Here is a 17979-nt window from a genome sequence, read left to right on the forward strand (position 1 = left end):
GTTGGAAATGTCTCGAAGAAGTTGGTTTCGTCGCTGCCGTCAAGGATGCTTGTGGAATGGAATCGCCCCGCTACAGGAGTCAAGTCTTTAGGCTTATCTCGCTTTTATCTTTTCCGCTGCATCTGTAATCTTTTATATTTTTGTAAGACGTGGATCTGTATGTCAACAATTGTCGTTTGTGTACCCTGGCTGGTCCTGGACAGGGGTTTAATGCACATTCAGCTTAGAAATTATGGTTCGTGAATTTCTGGGCATGACAGGCGGCAACCTGGCTCGGAAGCGGAGCAACGACATGGCCCAAGGCGAATCGATGCTGTGGCCTCGAGGCGAAGCGGTGGCTAGACCTCCTGACGCGCAGCGTTGCCCCGGTCTTGAGCGGAGTGGCGGTGGCCTGGCCTAGAGGGGGAGCTGCGGCGGGTTGGCTTGGAGACGAAGCGGTGGTGCGGTACACCCAAACGCCCTGCAGCTGCCGAGGGGCGGTCATGGAACAGTCTCCCCACCGTCGGCAGCGGCTCAGCCCGCTCGGACCCCGGCCGACACAGGAACAGCCCCCGCCCCCCCTCCCGGCGCCGCCTCACTCCGACACGAAGGTTACCTCCTCTCCCGCCATCACCGATGAGCTGCAGTGCGTTGAAATTCACGGATACGCCGTCCCGTGTGGCGCGCTCGGCGTACTCCACCAGTGGCAGCGACACGGGTGCAGAGAAGACGTCGCCGCCAGCCACCGCCCAACACCATGGAGAAAAAGAGGGGAAAATGAGAAAAGAAATAGAGAAGAGGAAAATGTGACATTGACATGTGGGTCCCACATGCTGAGTCAGCCGGTTGGACCAAGTCAAAATGCCACGTCAACGAAACCGCCCTCCAAAATCGCTGAGGGAGTCAAATTATACCAGTTTTAATAGTTGAGGGAGTCATCCTACCCGGTTTTCTGCTTAAAGGGTACGAATTAGATTCGGCGTACTTTTAAAAAAGTTAAAGTAGACTTTTTCCTTTCCGTTCTTTTTCTAAATAGGTATCTAGCTGGGGTATACAAGTGTTTGGATGGGCCTGGCAGCTAGCAGGCCGTGAGAGATTGGGTCTTGGCTCCCCACGGCCTTTCCGCGACATACCTCACATGGCCTCCTCACATGAAGCGTTAATCACGGTCGAAAGGAAAAAAAAAATAAAAGTGTTATAGGGCGATATCTTGTTTGGACGAAATGATACCTTAGAGATATCACGTGATATCTAGATATCAGCTAATACCTACTAGATAGCAGGAGATATCTCAGATATATCATCCCATCTGAACGAGGTCCAATACAACTTTCCAATAATTAGGAGCATTTTGGTTTTTCTCCACAATATTGTTTTTTATATGCTACGCATCCATTTATTTTGGGACAAGGGTAAGTAGCAACAATAATTTTACTTTTCTCTTTGCGACAAAGACTCTCGTATACACATGCGTATACTCACCCGTATAGAGACACCACAAAGACATCCTACCCTATTGCACCTTAATCCTCTTGTGCTTTGTTATACCATTTTGAATGGATAGAGTAATGGAATTTAAGGCCCTTTTTTGAGTTCATCAATACTGCAAACCCCTGGCTCAAATTACTTGGTCATCAGCACGTACTAGGCCCCTGTAACGCCGGGCCATTTTGCATGGGCTTAGCCGAACGGGAGTGACAGAAACTGGGCCGAATGTGAAGTGACGGACAGACAGCCTGGGCCGTCGATGGGCGTGTCAGGCAGCGAAGATTGGTGGATCAGGCACGGCCGCACGGTGGAATTGGCGGTGATGGTGGGTAGTTCTAAGGAATAGGTCCATTTTACCTCCCTCATCTCCTGCGCTTGTGTGAATAACATCCCTCAATCGGAAAACCGGGTATAACAAACCGGGTATAACACCTCCTTCTTCTCTAAAAACCAGAGCAAATCATCTCCCTCGGTGGTTTCGGAGGTGGTTTTGTCCAACGTGGAGGCGGCGCTCGGCGTGCGTGACGGCGGGGGTGGGGACAGCGGCCACAGCGCCGCCACCGGCGCTGCTGGAGTCGCCGCGGAGGAGGTGTCCGAGGCGGCCTCGATTCATGCCATCCTCTCGGTGTCGGTTTCCTCGTCGCGGAGGAAGATGAGGCAGCCGAGGTGGACGCGGTGCGTCCACGTGCGGCCCTCCACAACGCCACAGTCCATGTCGGCGAGCACGACGAACACCTCCGAGATGAGCCCCGTCCGGTCGGCCCCTGTCAGCTCCAGCGCCGTCAACCCCTCGAGCGCCATCGGCCGCGTTGGCCCGTTCCACATCCCCAGAGACTGCAAAGAAGCCATGTATGCCATCAGAAAATCCCAACTCCGTCGAACACTCGTGCCAGAATCAAGAAACCACCAAGAAAACCCACCAACCTGCTCGATGTAGGTGATGACGCTGTCGTTGGTGAGCTTGCAACCGAGGCGGTCGGTGACATGGAAGACGTCCATGAACGAATGAACCACCTCCCATCCGACCAGATGGCGCGAGCGACGGGACGGCGGGAGCTCGGCGGGAGCGGCAGGAGCGACGGGGCGGCGAGACCGCGGGAGCCTGGCGGAGCGATGGGAGCGGCGGGGCGGCGGGGGCGGCAGGAGCCGCTAGGCGGCGAGACCGCGGGAGCCCGGCGGAGCGGCAGGAGCCACTGGGCGGCGGGACCGACGGGCTCCATGGCCATCTTCGTCCCCGATGGGCGACGTGAGCAACGGGGCTCCATGGTCTCGTGGAGAAGATGGCGTTGCAGCCGGGAGGTCGTGGCCGGGCGGGCACGAGGGAGGAGCTCGCCGGGAGGTCGCAGCCGACCGGGAGCGGGGGAGGAGCTCGCCGGGAGGCAACGCCCCGATTTTCGTTCGGGAATAAAAATCAATTAATAATACATTTTCTAGAAATTAAATAAAAGTTAAATCAATTTAATCAAGTGAAATAATGGGAGAATTTGAAATTTTCCTTTAAAAATCATTGGCCGGAAATATTTTGTAATATTCTTTGTGCCCTAATGTACTCTCCGGAATTTTCCGTGAATTTTCGGAGCTCGAGAAATAGTTTTAATAGCACAAAGATCATTGCATCAATTAAAATAAAAAGAAAAAAAATAAAATCCTCCCTCCTCTCTTTGGGCCCCTTTCGGCCCAATTCCCCCCTATCTCCCTCTCGGGCCGGCCTTCTCCCTCGGCCCGCTCGGCTCTCTCTCTCTCCCTCAAGTCTGTTTTGCCTCCCCAGCCGGCCTCTCCCTCCCTCTCTCTCCGACAGATGGAACCCGTGGACCCCACCTGTCATCCCCAACCTCAGGCCGGCAGCTGCCGTTGCTGCCATGGCCGCCCGAGCCGCCCCACGACGCGGCCGTTTCCGCCCACCTCCTCCACCCCGCGCGCGCGCTCGTCCGTGGGACCTCGCCGCCCACGTCCGCGCCGTTTCCCCCCACCTCTCCCCTCCAAAACCGCCACCCACACCCCACGATGCCGCCCACGCCACCGGCGGTTGCCGCCCCGACTCCGCCTCTCCCGGGCTCGATCCCGCCTCCCCTCCCCTATAAAAACAATCCCCCGGCCATCCTCTCCCTTTTCCCCAACTTTCCCGCACTCCCCGCGCTCTCTCCCGCTCTCCCCACACGAGCCCAAGCGCCGCCGATCGCCGGCGACCCTCCAGCCGGCCGCTGCCGCCACTGTCGACGTCCCCGCGCCGCGGCGCTTGCACCACCGGCTTCGCCGTGCCTTGCCGCACCTCGGCCCCACTCCGTTTTCCCATTTCATCGCCGGAACCACCTCCCCACCGCGCTCCCTCTCTCCACCACTCACCGACGAGCTCCGGCCGCCGCTCCTCGCCGCTCCAGCCACTGCCAAGCCGCGCCCTACCACCGTCGGCTTCGCTGCATCGCGTGGTACCCCGGCCGCTCTTCCACCTTCGTTGGAGACCGCCGAATCACCGCCGTCGTCTTCGCCCCGTGGAGTGCTGCCGCCTCCCTCTGCTCGAGCCCCATCAGCCGCCTCCTTCGCCGCCATGCCCCTCGGTGAGCTCCGCCGCCTCCCTTTTCGCCTCCTCCGCTCGTTTTCGCCGCTCCCCGGCCGCCCCCTCGCTCGTCGGGCCGACGCCGCCATCACCGTTGTCGTCGTCGTCCTTCCCGCGTCGGTGAGCATCTCCCTCCTCCTCCCCTCCCTTTCTTTTTCTCTCTTTGCCCGCCGGCCGCCGCATGCGTGTCGCCGTCGCGCCGCGCCGCGCCGCCGCCGGTGTCGCCGCCGGTGGCCGTCCGGCCGCGCGCCGCCGTCTGGTCGGGTTGGTCGGCGAGCCAACCCACCCCTCCGCCTTGCACCTCTACCGTGGACTCGGTCCACGGTGGGCTAGATCCTTTTGCCCGCTGACGCGTGGGGCCCGCTCATTTGGTGGACCCGGTCCAAGCCCGCACCTCCTTGACCCGCTGACGTGTTGGGCCCACCTGTCGGCGTCGGCGCCCCTTGCTGACGTCAGCGAATGCCATTTCCTTTGAGAAAATATTTAATAATTGCGCAATAAATCGTGTTTAATTCTAAAAATTCATTTAAATGGCCCAAAACTTCTAAAATTCATATCTAATTCATTCGAATTACGAATTGAGCCATTCAACTTGCAAAATTCATCTAAAATTGAGCTCTACATGTTGGTTTACTTTTTATGTACTGTTTTCTTGGTTTTTATTAGAGTTTTTCCTCGTTTTGCATGCCAGCGTGTAGTTCCCATCGTTTCGGAAGATCGCGTTCGCAAGGATAAGAGTTCAGAAGATCCAAGTGAAGAAGCAAGGCAAGTCACACATTCCCCTTGAGCATGTTGATCCCAATTTACAAATGTTTTACTGTTTGCAAACAAATATGCATGTTTTGCTAATTACATGGGGTCAGGGTTTTACCTATCTGCTCGCTTGTGCCATGTTTACTTGATATCTGTTCTTTGTCAACCTTGGGTAATGAATCGACTAGCTCATGTTACTTATGTGACCTAGCTAGAACTATATGCTTAGCCATGCTTAATTACCACTAGCTCAGTTGATGGGATAATTGCAGTATTAGACCTTTTTAGTATCAGAGTGAGCTGCGTGCTCGAGACACCTGGCCATGCTTCATGGTCGTAATTATCCAACTAAAATGCGACTGAATGGTGGGCTGTGGGTGCATGGTTTTGCTGGTCGCACCCATGGCAGTTAAGGACCGGTTCGCGGGATGCCCTGGAAGAACTTATCGTACTTACCACAAGCCAGCGTGGGCAACGGCTGGGCTTGTAGTGTAGCTTTTCTCTAGCCGACGTACCCAGGCGAGGGTGGGCGTGATGGAGTTGGGTCGGCCGGGGTGTCCGGTTGATCGGCTTCCGGATTCACCGCGGCACGAAAGGGGGGCTGCCCGTTGCCTGCTGGGGACGGGGGCGAACCCTAAGGTGTGGTGCGATCGGTTAGAGGGGGTTATGCGAAGGGTCCTGTCACGGCCTCTTTCCGGTATGTCGTGGTGGCATGTCGGCGCACGGGAACGTGTCGTGGGGCTGTGTCTTGTGGGTACAGTTGTACACCTCTGATCAGAGTAAAACTATTCGAATAGCCGTGCCCGCGGTTATGGGCGGTCGACCAGATTCACCGTGATTAGTCTCACACTTAATAAATCGACCTAATACACTGTAGTTTAGGTGGGTTGGTTGGGCCTGTTCAACGTGGTGTAGCGTTGATCAGTGGAGATTTAATGTTACTTTAATTACTCAACAGTTTTACTGTTTTGCTCAATAAAATGTTTTACAACCGCCTTTATGCAAATAGCCACAAACCGTCCTTGTGTTCCCCTTGCACGTCTGCATCGTTGGTGTGGCTTGCTGAGTACGGTGGTTGTACTCAGTCTTGCTATTATTCCCCCTTTTCAGAAGTGTAGTGCTTCTGAGCTGAAGACGAAGTTAGAGGACCAAGGCTCAGACCCCAGTTGAGTTTTGCCTGTGGAGTGGAGCTGAAGCCCCGCTAGGATCGCCTTTTTCCGCTGCTGCTGTTTTCGTTTCGGTGCGAGGACTAAGTGCCTCTTTTGTAAGTATTTTACGCTTTATTTACGTTTGGAACTGTATATTACTTGTCGTTTTGTGTACCCTGGCTGGTCCTGGACAGGGATTTAATACACAAAATAGTCTGGAAATTTGGGCTAAATTTCTGGGCGTGACAGGCCGCGGCCAGCCGGGCACGGGGGAGGAGCTCGCCGGGAGGCCACGGCTAGTCGCGTGTGTTGGAGGAGCTCGCCGGGAGGCTGCGGCCGGCTGGGCGCGAAGGAGAAGCTCACTGGGATGAGAAGGGCGCCGCCGCGCGGCCGAATTGGCCTCCGCGCGTGCGGCTGCGAGAAAGAGAGAGGAGGGAGGAAGAAGATAAGAAAAAATGGGGCTGACGAGTGGGCCCCACCATTTGTTTTATTTTAGCATTTGTCACTTACACGTGGGACCCACTTCTATTTTTAATCCCTTTGATGACCTGGCTGCCACATCAGCACATTTGAATCAAGTCAACCTGCCACATCAGCCTAAACCACTCAAAACCACTCAAGAAGTCGATTTGCACCGGTTTTCGAAGATGGGGGAGGTGTTATATCCGGTTTTGCGTTTGAGGGATGTTTTTCGACCAAGGGCAATAGATGAGGGAGGAAAAATAGACTTATTCCTAGTTCTAATGGGCGATCGATCGCCCTACCGATCTGGTAGCGATCGGTAGCCCCCCCCCTCCTCCCCCTCCCTCCCTCCACCTGGTTTTCATTTTTGGCACCGCATTACTTTCCTATTTTAGTAAATTTATACACCTCAAGTTTACACATCTAAAGTTTAGAGACCAAAAATTTATAAGTCAAAAGTTTATATATCCGATTCAAATTTGAATTTGAATTCAAATTTTTTTTTTATATATAGTATTTCTATACATCTAAAGTTTATACACCTAAAATTTATAGACCTAAAGTTTATATACCCGATTCAAATTTGAAGTCGGGTATATAAACTTTTGATTTATAAACTTTGGGTCTACAACTTTAGGTGTATAAACTTTAGATGTATAGAAATACTATAAAAAATATTTGAATTCAAATTTAAATTTGAATCGGATATATAAACTTTTGATTTATAAATTTTGGGTATATAAACTTTAGGCGTATAAACTTTAGGTGTGTAAATTTACTAAAATAGAAAAGTAATGCGGTGCCAAAAAAGAAAACGTGGAGGGAGGGAGGGGGGGAGGGGTGGTGATCGTTACCCCATCGCGGTAGCGATTGATCGCGCATTAGTGTTTCCGGGTGATGGTGGCTGCGACTTCCCCTCCCTCCACATGTGTGAGGCAACAACGGCAATGACCGTACGATCCTCCCCAATTGTTTGGTTGGTGACTCATTTTTCGGTGCTAATATATTGACATGTAATCCTTTTACGTTCGCGAAAAAAAAAGACTCATCGTTCGGTGATTTGGTCGTCAGTCACGTTGCCTTCCCTTCCCTTCCCCACCCGCCACCGACAACCGCCGGCACGCGCGCGCGGCCGACGGCGTGGGACTGTGACTATGAATGCGTGCGTGCGTGCATGGCTCATCATGAACCACACGCGTACACTGATTACCGTTGCTTCCTCTCGCCCAGAAATATGCACAAGCACCATGAATGCGCGCATAAGCTGCACATTGTGCACGCACGCATGCGTGTTCGCGAGTTAATTTGACCGTGGGCTCAGCAAATTAACTGCAGACATTCAGTGCAGCCACGTACACGATCGATTATTTCATGTATATGCGTTCTTCTACACACTTTCGAAATTAACGAATGCTCCAGTTCTTCAATCATATGACCCCCTCTTTTCTTTCAAGAAAGAAAAAAAGAACTAATGTGATCCTCCCAAAAAGTTGCTTCGCACAGTCACGTGATGCCAGGTTTTTTGTTAGTTGATGACGAGACGACGCGATGATCACCAATTCACCGTACCAAGCACGCGTCCTTGTGTCATGTGTGTGCCCCAGGGGTCACATGCGGTTTGGGCCTTTGGCGCGTCGTCGTCTCGTCGATCGGCTGCTATTAACAAACTCGGAGAAACCGATGGACGGGCGACCGCCTCTCGCTCGCACGCACGCGTCCGTCCATCCATTCGGTGGTGCGTGCCTATCACCCTATATTTTGTGCCCGTGACCCTTTCTTCCATCGATATATAGCCCTGTTTGAGGGAGCATGTCTCAGCTGTAGCTTTTCTCAAAAGCGGCTTCTGCTAGATGCTGCCCCAAACAGTTCACAGCTTCTGAGAATATATAGTTACAGATTTTGAAAAATAAACTAAGAAGCCATAAGCTAGAGAAGCTGGGTTTAAGAGCTTTTCCAGATTCTCAGAAGCTGACTAACAAACAACTACTTCTCAGAATTTAAAGCTCCTCAAACAGGCCCATATACTCTAGCTCCATCATATGACAGTAACACTTTGCATATCTCTGCTGCACTGCACCCGTATAATTTCTCTGATAATGCCGTGTGCCGTCGTGCACTGTACATGCATGAACGGATGCACCTACACACATTAATTAGATGATACATACTTGAGTTTTCTTTTTTCCTTTTCTTTCTTAGGGTGGTGTAGTGGTGGTCGATTTCGTGTGCACTGTAGAGAATGGTGCCTAATGCGCTGCAGTGGTGGTCAATTCGGAGATGATTCTGATGGCGATGCACCGATGATGCCTTGTGATCATGGAGAAGCCAAGTGCCTAGTAGATCGAGTACGAAAGCTGTAGCACTATAGATTAAATGTGCCGGTCCAAATCTTTCGAAGGTGTCTAGAGAGGCAGGGTATACATATGTTTTTTTTTACTAAGTCACCAGAAGGAGGGGGGGGGGGGGGTAAATCATGTTATGACATTAGAAACGAAAAGGTTTCATTACATCATATTTAGAGATCTTAGAGGGGAGGAGAAGATGTTTTTACAAGTAGAGATTACATTCCGACCCTCAATTTTCAGATTCTCCGTCCAAAGCGCCATCTCATTGATGCAGCGGTGCAGACATGATCGAACCGAAGGGGATTGCCCCCTGAAAACAACATGTCCATAATTCCGTAACAATAATTTTGTATACGTGTGTTTACAAGATTGAATATACGTGTGTTATGAGCATCTTCGTTTGTACTGTGTTTCTTTAAAGAAAAAAAACAATTGACACGTTGCTGCTAGCCGCTGATGTTGTTGTTATCATCGTCGTGGTTGTTGGCGAAAAGCAAGCGATGCGAAGAGGCTGCTTCTGCCGTCGTCTCTGCATGCGCTGTAAAGTGTCGGCAGGTCGATCCAGCCCCTCCAGCGCCGGCGCAGATCAGAAATGCAGGACGACTCGCTCGTGCGCGCGCACCGTTGGTTTCATCGCGTTTTGCCGTTGCCGTTGCGGCTTTTGGGCTCTTTCTTGGACTCCTCGAAGGAGAAGGCGCTGCTCGCTTCCCGGCTTTTAGCAGCAGCTGCTGCTGGTGCTGCCTTGCTGGCCGCTGCTGATCTTTCGGCTTTCGGCTTTCGCTCGATTGCTGCCTTTACCCTCCTCAAGTTGATTAGTAGTAGTAGCTCACTCCGTCCCATCCATCTGCTCTTTTGGCCCCCCATGCATCCCTGTAATTCGATCCCGTCTATGCCTGCTTCTTCTTAATTTAGTTAAGTTTAATTTAATGGGCACCGTCACAGAATCTGGTTGAAGAGCTTTTGGTAGCTGCAATAATTAGGAGCTAGCCTATTCTACTGTTTTTTATTAAAAAAATAGCCGCAACAAATTTAAGAATATACAACACTTCTGAAACGTCCAAATTCTTGCACCAAGTCAAGAAAAAACCATGTCGCAGCTACTTACCAAAATATAAGACGAAATTAAGCTATGTAGCATGTGTAGAGCAAAAGACATCGCGAGAATATCCGCTTAAGTTTTTGTTTAGTGTGTAGTTCTAATTTGTGTTTTTTTTCCTCGCCTCCTCTGATTTCTTTCACATTTCTTGGTGATATTGTTAAGGTTAATACTTTCTCTCCTCCTTAATATAATTCCAACTTAAGCTGGCTTCGGTTTTTAAAAAAAATTCTCGCACCACATTTTAAGATTTAGTAGGTGTAGAATTTAGAAATTAATAAGCATAGAAGCTAGAAACTAAAGAAAACTATCTTTTCCAAAATTTCACCAATTGGATACTTACCATTTGCTTGTTACAATAGCATAAACAGGGCAGTGGTCTATTAATAATTGGAACAGGCTTACTACGTATACGAACATAAACAAAATGCATGTCCTATTAGGAGCTGCTATTATTTACTGACCACTTTGACTTCGGTTATGCAAGAATGATGTGGTTTTTAAGAAAACAATTGCACATGAATATATTGAAGACTGCATTAGGGGAATCTTCCTTTGATAGTTTGATTGTTTTAGTTTAATCCAGGTTAGTTACTCTACCTAAACCCGACATGTGCTTTAAGATTCATATAGGAGCAGAGTAATGTTTATTCCTTTAAAAGAAAGTTTACAGAAGCAGAAACCTACTTGTAAGTATTCGATGGTCAATGCTATGTTTTTTAAGAGCATAATAACCAATCAACATACCCTAAAAAAAAAACTTACTCCCTCTACCCAAAATATAAGTATTTTTTTTTGTCTCGACATATTCTCCGAAATACTACTTTAACCAACAATATCTACTAAAGTAAAATATTTTAAATAAAGAGTTGTATATTATGATAATTTGTTTAATGATAAATATAGTAACATTAAATTTATACGATTAATCTTTTAAATTTCTTTTGCTATTTATAGTCAAAATTTAAAAGGTTTAACTTGTCACTATTTTAAAAATGTTTATATTTTGGGAAAGAGAGAGTATTTGTTATCATAGGACGGCATCTCATATACTGCAGGACCAGCTATGTATACAGTACTGCATGCAGTACGTACCCATAGTCTAAGCCATTTTGATTGCCCCCTTTTCCAGCTCTTTCGATCAAAGAGAATCCAACCATTGGACCGGCGAAAAGGGAATCCTACCATTTGTCGTTTTTTAATGTCACCTCACCTCTCAATCCATGCATATGTATGATGTTTATCTTAGACTCCATATGATATGCGTGATATATCGACGTCGGCGACGTGCTATTCTAACATATCAACTGAATTCTAACCGATTCAGACAACGGCACACCACCTTTTTTTTTCTTTGTTTACACAACCATATCAATATTTATGTTAATCATGCTACGATCACTTTCGGTGTACCAAACAGTGTTCACGCAAATCGATCAGAAATTTAAACGAATTGCATGAAGATGCAAGCATATGCTGAATAATGCAGCTGAATCACACGCACGCAGATGACTGACGATGGCACAGTTGTTGTGGTGGTTGTGGCTTTATTTGCTCAAATGGACCAAGAAGGAGGCCAAGATGGTAGCAACGGGCAACCTAATTCTCATCTGCTCGTGCAGCCACCTACTAGTAATCTCTACTACTCCCTCCGTTTCATAATGTAAGTCATTTTAGCATTTTCCACATTATGTCTAGATTCATTAACATCAATATAAATATGGGAAATACTAGAATGACTTACATTGTGAAACGGAGGAGAAAGTACTTGTTCTCATATCCTTTTTGATTTTTTCTGTAGAGCAGCGCTGCGATTTCATCAGCACTAAGCCATCATTATCGCCACCACGCCATTATTGATAGCAGCTCGGCTTTCTTTGTTCTTTTAATGGAGGAAAATAGGCAAGCAGCTGGGAGGGACAGAGGGACGACACACTTGATGCCATTGATCGATTTTTCTTTTCTTTTTTGCTTTGCTTCCTTTTAAACTCTGCTTTCTTTGGTCATCCTTTTCCTGACCATATCTTCATGCAGGTTTCATTTGCTTTCCTTTGCTTCTTTGGCCTTGTGGGTCACCACCTCTTCTTGCTATTAATCCTACTCTTCTCATCCAGTCTTAAATATCAGCTTCCTGGCCATTATTATCTATCAGCATAGGTTGGAGAAGTAGTACTGGCAACCAGGAGTCCAGGACATCTCCTGCCCATCATTTCTGCTGTTCTTCATTATTCTTGTCTCTACTCTAGTACCAAGGAGAATTTGCATTTCCTTCTGTTCTTCAGACCCTTTGCTGAGTTCTGTAGAAGCTGGGGGATTGGAGTTGGGAGAGAGAGTGAAGATTTCTCATCATCCAGACCAAGCTGAATCATGGCCTTCTTCTTCTGTTCTGCTCATTGCTAGCTACACTGCATAGCAACAGCTCATGATATATCAGCCTGGTAAGTTCATTAGTTTCGGTAATTGGATTATTCTTCTCCTTCTCTTCAGCTAGTTATGGAGAACTGAATAGGATTGCAATACTTTCTTGCTCTTGATTGGTGGTAGGTTCTTGGTGACTGAAGGTCTAGGAATCCATGGAAGACGCAGCATCAGAGGTGTTCATGGAAACAACCATTTGTTGTGCAGAAACACCAAGAGCTAGCCATTCATCTTCTTATCTGCAGCAATGTCACTCGAGAAGGTTAGCAAGCATACACAATCTTTTCAGCAGGCTGCTGATAAATTTTGTTCTTCTAGGCTCTTACAATTTTTGCAGAAAGCATTTGCGAGATAATAGCAGCTAGAAGAAAGCAGAATCGATTAATGTATAGATAAGCAGGGCAACTCTAATCGTTTTTATCAATGTCCAATATATTGTTCATCACCATTTGGTTGCATCATAATTCAGAGGCAGCAGCATTTTGCTGCATCAAGCCTCCCTTTTTTTTCTGTGTTGCGGTGCTGTGTCATTTTCTACACCAACTCACTTGACAAACTGTCAGGTGAGACCGTGAGACATGTTACTGTAAATGATGTTGAAAGTTGCTCTTCTAGAAACAGCAAAATCCCCCTTTATTGTGAGCGTGAAGAAGAATAGCAACGTACACAGTTGTACAAGCAAATCATCCAGCACACTATCTGTTCCTATTGTCTGCTATCTTTGACTACAAAACATCTGATTCACTATTCTCAGCTGCTTAGCTTTCAGTTTGTTTGAATGATTATTCTGATTAAGCAGCGTTCTTACTTTAGTTCTTGTATTTTCAGCGTTGTAAGCACACATGGAAATGTATTGGACATATCGCCTCGACTCTCTTATCACAAACCTGTGGGTAATTTAAATTCCCTATTTTGTTAGTTATTTTGTTAATAACTTTTCCCCGGTGTCTTGTTTCAAATAAGCAAAAGTTACTACAAACTTAAATTACTACTTTCTTACTGAATTTTGCTTTAATGATATTATTTTCATGATTGTGCAGACAACCAACAAAGATAAGATGCTCCGCAGAAGATATTCTCTTAACCTGCCAGAGCATTTGCCTGAGCATCACGTGATTACAAGTGCAGAACAAAGTGAGAAAACCATATCAAAGGTTTGCTCCACATCCTCATAAGTTGCATAGTATTTCATGATCTCAAGGTCCTATTTGTTTCCAAAAGCTGAAGAAAAGCTGTTCAGTTCAGGTTTTATACCCGTACTTTTGTTCTAATCATCTTGCTTTTTTTCAAAATAACTTGAGGCCTTAAGAATAGTAACAAAGATCATGTGCCATAATAATGATACTCTGAAAACAGTGTTCCAACTTTAAAATTCAAAACGAAGTGAAAAGGCAAATGAAATTATAAACATTTAGTTATCGATATCTGATCACTGACCTTGTGGTTCCTGCAGTCTATTGCAGACTTAGTTTGGGAGATAGCAGCCCTTGAGGAGGAAGTTGTTCGCAAGGAACTGCATTTGCTTTCCCTCTACAGGGCAGCATTTGATCAACACCTAGGTGTATCCCCTCGTGTTTCTACCCAGGTACATGCCTTGCACCTTGGATGGATCAATTTTCAGAACTATACTGCACATAAATTCAGAGAGTATACAGTATATTTAGGTTTACAATCATGATCAGGTGGATCAAGAAATACACCATCAGAAAAGCAGAAAGAAAGCTGATGAAGGTGCCCTCCGATTGAGAAATATCAAGGAGTCAGCATCCTACAACTTGCCAACAGTATCAACAGTTTCAGATTCTAAACATGTATGAACAATCTCTTCTTTTAGTTCTTCTGATAAAACTTACCAGTTTGTGCCAGTTTCAGTTATATCTTTTTCCTCTTCAAAGTACAGGTTTTAGCTCAGGCACAAACATATGGTTTTCTGTCAAAATCTCTCAAACTGAGAAAATCTATCTTTCATGTTTTTCACAGGGGCTGTCGAGATCATCTTCAGGACATTCTAGCCTTGCAAATTTCTTGAGTGCTTCAATCGCTGAATATGTGCCAAAGATCTCTTGCAAACTTTCGGAGGACATCGTAAGATGCATTTCTGCAGTATACTGCAAACTTGCAAGCCAGCCATCACAAAATTTGGCGGATTTTGAGACTTTATCAACTCCTTCATTCTCCTCTTCATCAAGTACATTTTCTTTAAAGCACCGTGTTGATAGTTGGAGTCCCCGATGCCATTACAATGTCAACACAAGCTCTGACAAATATGATTCATTGAATGAGAAAAGTGAACAATACAATGGGATGATAATATGCCCAAGGATATATATGGATGCAGAAAAGTTTGAATATGCCTCTAAAATGCTAGAGACTGTCAGGTAAGCAACTCTGCAATAAAGAAATCCTATAAAGCAGGAAATGCTATTTATTTACTTATGTTCACTTTTTTTTAATCTCAGATCGCTGATAAAACGACTTGAGAAAATTGACCCAACAAAAATGGCACATGAAGAGCAGCTCTGTTTTTGGATCAACATCCACAACGCTTTGGTGATGCATGTATGCATAGTAGTCATAACATTTTTTTTTTATGACTGACAACAGTTGTCACCTTCGCTATGTTCTACACTTCAGTGTTAAACCCAGAATGCATGCACACCTAACCCGCAGTATTTTCTGAAATATAACAGGCTTTTATGGCTTATGGACTTCAGGAGAAACGCATGAAAAACACAGACATGATTCTGAAGGTACACAACTATCAAATTTGAACAATGATACTGTCATCATTTGAAATGTTTTGATATATCTTACATACTTGAACAATCTGTTGTCAGGCTGCATATAATGTGGGTGGGCTTTCAGTAAACGCCCAAATTATCCAGAACTCAATTATTGGATGCCAATCCCATCGCACTTCAGTGGTATGGTTTACACCTGCACAATATTTTCCACCAATAATACAAAGACAAACACATTTGAGGAAAGAAACTAACAAAATAATTGACATGCAGTGGGTACGGACTCTATTTACTCCACTGAAAAAATCGGCATCAGGGAGCTCCATACATCCATATGCTCTTCATCCTCCAGAGCCACTTGCTCATTTTGCTCTTTCCACTGGAGCAATTTCAGATCCACCTGTAAGCAGAATAGATATGCTAAAATTTTGTCTGCAAAGTGATCACAATATTCTTACTGTAAAAAGTTCTGCAGGTGAGGCTGTACACTGCCAAGAAAGTGAATCATCAACTGGATCAAGCCAGGACTGAGTTCATTCAAGCTAGTGTCATAGTCAGAAAGCAGACAATCTTCCTACCTAAAGTTCTCCATCATTATGCGAAGGATGCTGCTCTCGAGTTGCCTGACTTGGTTGAGATGGCATGTGAGATCATGCCTGAAGCTCAACAAAAGGAAATCAGACAATGTCTTCGGAGAAGAATAGACAAGTGTGTTGAGTGGATCCCCTTCAAATCATCTTTCAGATATACTATACATAGGAGTTTGGCTGAGTAGGCACTGTTTTCCCACTTTCCCCAATTGTGCTTGTAAGTAATGAACAAATAACAAATGATTGGTGTATATGTGTAGTGTAAATAGGTGATTGTGATAGCTTCCAAGGATAGGAATGCTGTAGTAATGTCTTCCCCTTACTGCTGTAGTGGTACAACTCACTTGGGCATTTCAACTGAGAAGAGCATGCCGACAAGAAAATTCATATGCTTTGCATTGCTTTCTCTTCTGCGAATTGATGCAAGGTTATACATTAATCATGACACTGAAAGAGGCAAATTTGCACTTGACATTCCAGAAAACACCCAGTAAAGCAAAATGCTTTGAATTCTCGATGTCCAAAATGCTAGTACAAAAGGAAAAACTTTCACCTGAAAAATAAACATGCTACATGGGAACTGAAGAGAGGATGCATGCCTAAACTGCTGCAAGCAAACCAAATTTCATGGCAAACTTCTTCTGATTACAGTCAAGCATCTCACTGAGGCTGCACCTTGAATTCATCTGCTTGAGCACCTTGTGGCGGTACTCCAGGCTCCTCTTGAGACCATGGCGAAAGAACTGGGGGTAATCCACCACCTCACCCATGTCCCGCCCCATTTCTTCAACAAGGAACTTCATCCTAGGCTCCAGGCAATGCTTGACACTCTTGATGAGAACAGGAGGGTATCCAGCCACCAATGCCATGACCTGATCCTTGCTGAAACCGCAGCTCTGTAAGAACGCCAAATTGGGCCGCAGAATCTTATCGACATCTCGCGACAAAATATCAGGAAAACTCATGATCACCCTCTGAAGATTTGACCCCTCAAGCCCGACCGCCGACTTGAGGAACTCGGCAGTAGGACGAAGGCGCTTGTCAACACTGTAACCCATGATGTAGGGCTCCTTTGCCATGATCTTGCCGATCATACCCTCCTTGTCAATGCCAAGGCCAACGAGGAAGTTGACGGTCTGCGAGAACTTGGCCTCAATGCTGTAGCTGATGAGGCGCGGGTTGACCATGAGCAGCTTGGCGAGCTGCTTCTCAGAGATGCCAAGCGTCTGGAAGAAGGCGAGGAGAGGGCAGAGCTTCTCCTCCACGCTGTGGAACAGTATCTGGGGGAACTTGACAATGGCCTGCGCAACCTCGCCGGGCTTAGCCTGCAGCGTGGTGAGGCACTGCACCGTGGGGACGAGCTTGTCGTCGACGGACAGGGTGAGCACCTTGGGGCACTTGGTGACCACGTACCGGAGCTTCCGCCGCTCGATCTTGACGACGTTCAGGAGGTAGTCCCACACCCCGGAGGCCTCGCCGGCGTCAAGGCCGTGAAGGTTCTTGCACCGTCTCGACATCCGCCCGATGGCCTCCTCGTCGAACCCCTTCTCCCTCAGCCACTGCGTCAGGCTCCCGGCATTGCTGCTCCCACCACTCGCCATTGGACGACCTCCTCTGCTCAACAACCATAAAAAAATCCCTCAAATTTCTCAGCGTGTGTTCGGACATCTAGTGCACTCAGTGCAAACGGTACCCTAGCGTACTCAATCAATCAAGAAACTATCCATTGCGGCAATTCATCGAACAGGTGCAGTGCAGGTCGCCAACGAAACCAGAAATCATCCAAGCAAACCTGGGTGCAAGAATGGAAGTGAGGCAGGATGTCAAAGATTGGGACTCACCTTGTTGATCCAGACCGAGGGAAGGCAGCAGAAACCAGGAACTGGTCGTGTAGGCGGGGAGGAGGAAGGCGAAGGGGATAAGAGGAGAGAAGAAGATGAGGAGGAACCTGAGCAAGCGAGTGCGCTAAAAACGGCTTATCTCTATGACTTTGTCCTCCTGCTTGATTACGTCTCGGAATCTTGGGCCGAGATAAGGCCCATGGGCTCAGATCGATCAGCGAGTCATGCTTTTGGTCATGTTTAAACCTCCTCCCTATTACTCTCTCAAAAAAAAAAAAACCCTCCCTCTGGTCAAAAATATTTTTTTAAAAAAAAATTATACTACAGTAGTTGCAGTTAAATCTTCTTAATTTTAAACATAGCTCCATCCATTTTTAAGTAGCAGTCAACAGAATTAGTCATCATCCAACTTTGACTACTCCTGGGAAAAGAAAAGCAAATACTTAAAAGATGTCATGTTTACTAAGTGTATTGTATCTTAGACACGAGTATGAAATTTTGTGCATCGTCCTCATTAACTAACAAGCGGTCGAAATAAAATACTACGGAGTAATAGTCACCACT

General features: G+C 46.8%; 3 protein-coding genes and 1 long non-coding RNA gene across 5 annotated transcripts; 1 reads left to right on the forward strand and 3 right to left on the reverse strand.

The window, feature by feature from the left end:
* Positions 1–1270: 1270 nt before the first annotated feature.
* Positions 1271–2528, reverse strand: LOC107278641 (ACT domain-containing protein ACR7). The gene is made up of 2 exons (XM_015794088.3): positions 2392–2528; positions 1271–2301 (listed from the first exon to the last, which is right to left on the reverse strand). Exons 1-2 carry the CDS (start codon positions 2464–2466, stop codon positions 2077–2079), a joined length of 300 nt encoding a protein of 99 aa, XP_015649574.1. The 5' UTR covers positions 2467–2528; the 3' UTR covers positions 1271–2076.
* A 9250-nt stretch (positions 2529–11778) lies between these two features.
* LOC136351364 (uncharacterized) lies at positions 11779–15263 on the reverse strand. The gene is made up of 4 exons (XR_010734394.1): positions 15062–15263; positions 14097–14500; positions 13681–13871; positions 11779–12482 (listed from the first exon to the last, which is right to left on the reverse strand). It is a non-coding gene; the product is annotated as an uncharacterized lncRNA (long non-coding RNA).
* On the forward strand, positions 12370–15961 carry LOC4346031 (uncharacterized). 2 transcript variants are annotated; one of them, XM_015795372.3, is made up of 11 exons: positions 12370–12505; positions 13072–13136; positions 13284–13397; positions 13697–13828; positions 13926–14054; positions 14224–14621; positions 14703–14802; positions 14934–14993; positions 15081–15167; positions 15258–15386; positions 15460–15961. In XM_015795372.3, exons 2-11 carry the CDS (start codon positions 13086–13088, stop codon positions 15757–15759), a joined length of 1500 nt encoding a protein of 499 aa, XP_015650858.1. In that variant the 5' UTR covers positions 12370–12505; positions 13072–13085; the 3' UTR covers positions 15760–15961. The 2 variants fall into 2 exon arrangements, with proteins under 2 accessions (XP_015650858.1, XP_015650857.1); XM_015795371.3 differs by having other exon boundaries at positions 13072–13132.
* A 104-nt stretch (positions 15962–16065) lies between these two features.
* On the reverse strand, positions 16066–17552 carry LOC4346032 (transcription termination factor MTERF6, chloroplastic/mitochondrial). The gene is made up of 2 exons (XM_015795373.3): positions 17416–17552; positions 16066–17188 (listed from the first exon to the last, which is right to left on the reverse strand). The coding sequence occupies exon 2, from the start codon at positions 17173–17175 to the stop codon at positions 16174–16176; it is 1002 nt and encodes a 333-aa protein (XP_015650859.1). The 5' UTR covers positions 17176–17188; positions 17416–17552; the 3' UTR covers positions 16066–16173.
* Between the last annotated feature and the right edge of the window lie 427 nt (positions 17553–17979).

Source organism: Oryza sativa, chromosome 8, assembly GCF_034140825.1.
Source record: "Oryza sativa Japonica Group chromosome 8, ASM3414082v1".
NCBI classification, from domain to species: Eukaryota; Viridiplantae; Streptophyta; class Magnoliopsida; order Poales; family Poaceae; genus Oryza; species Oryza sativa.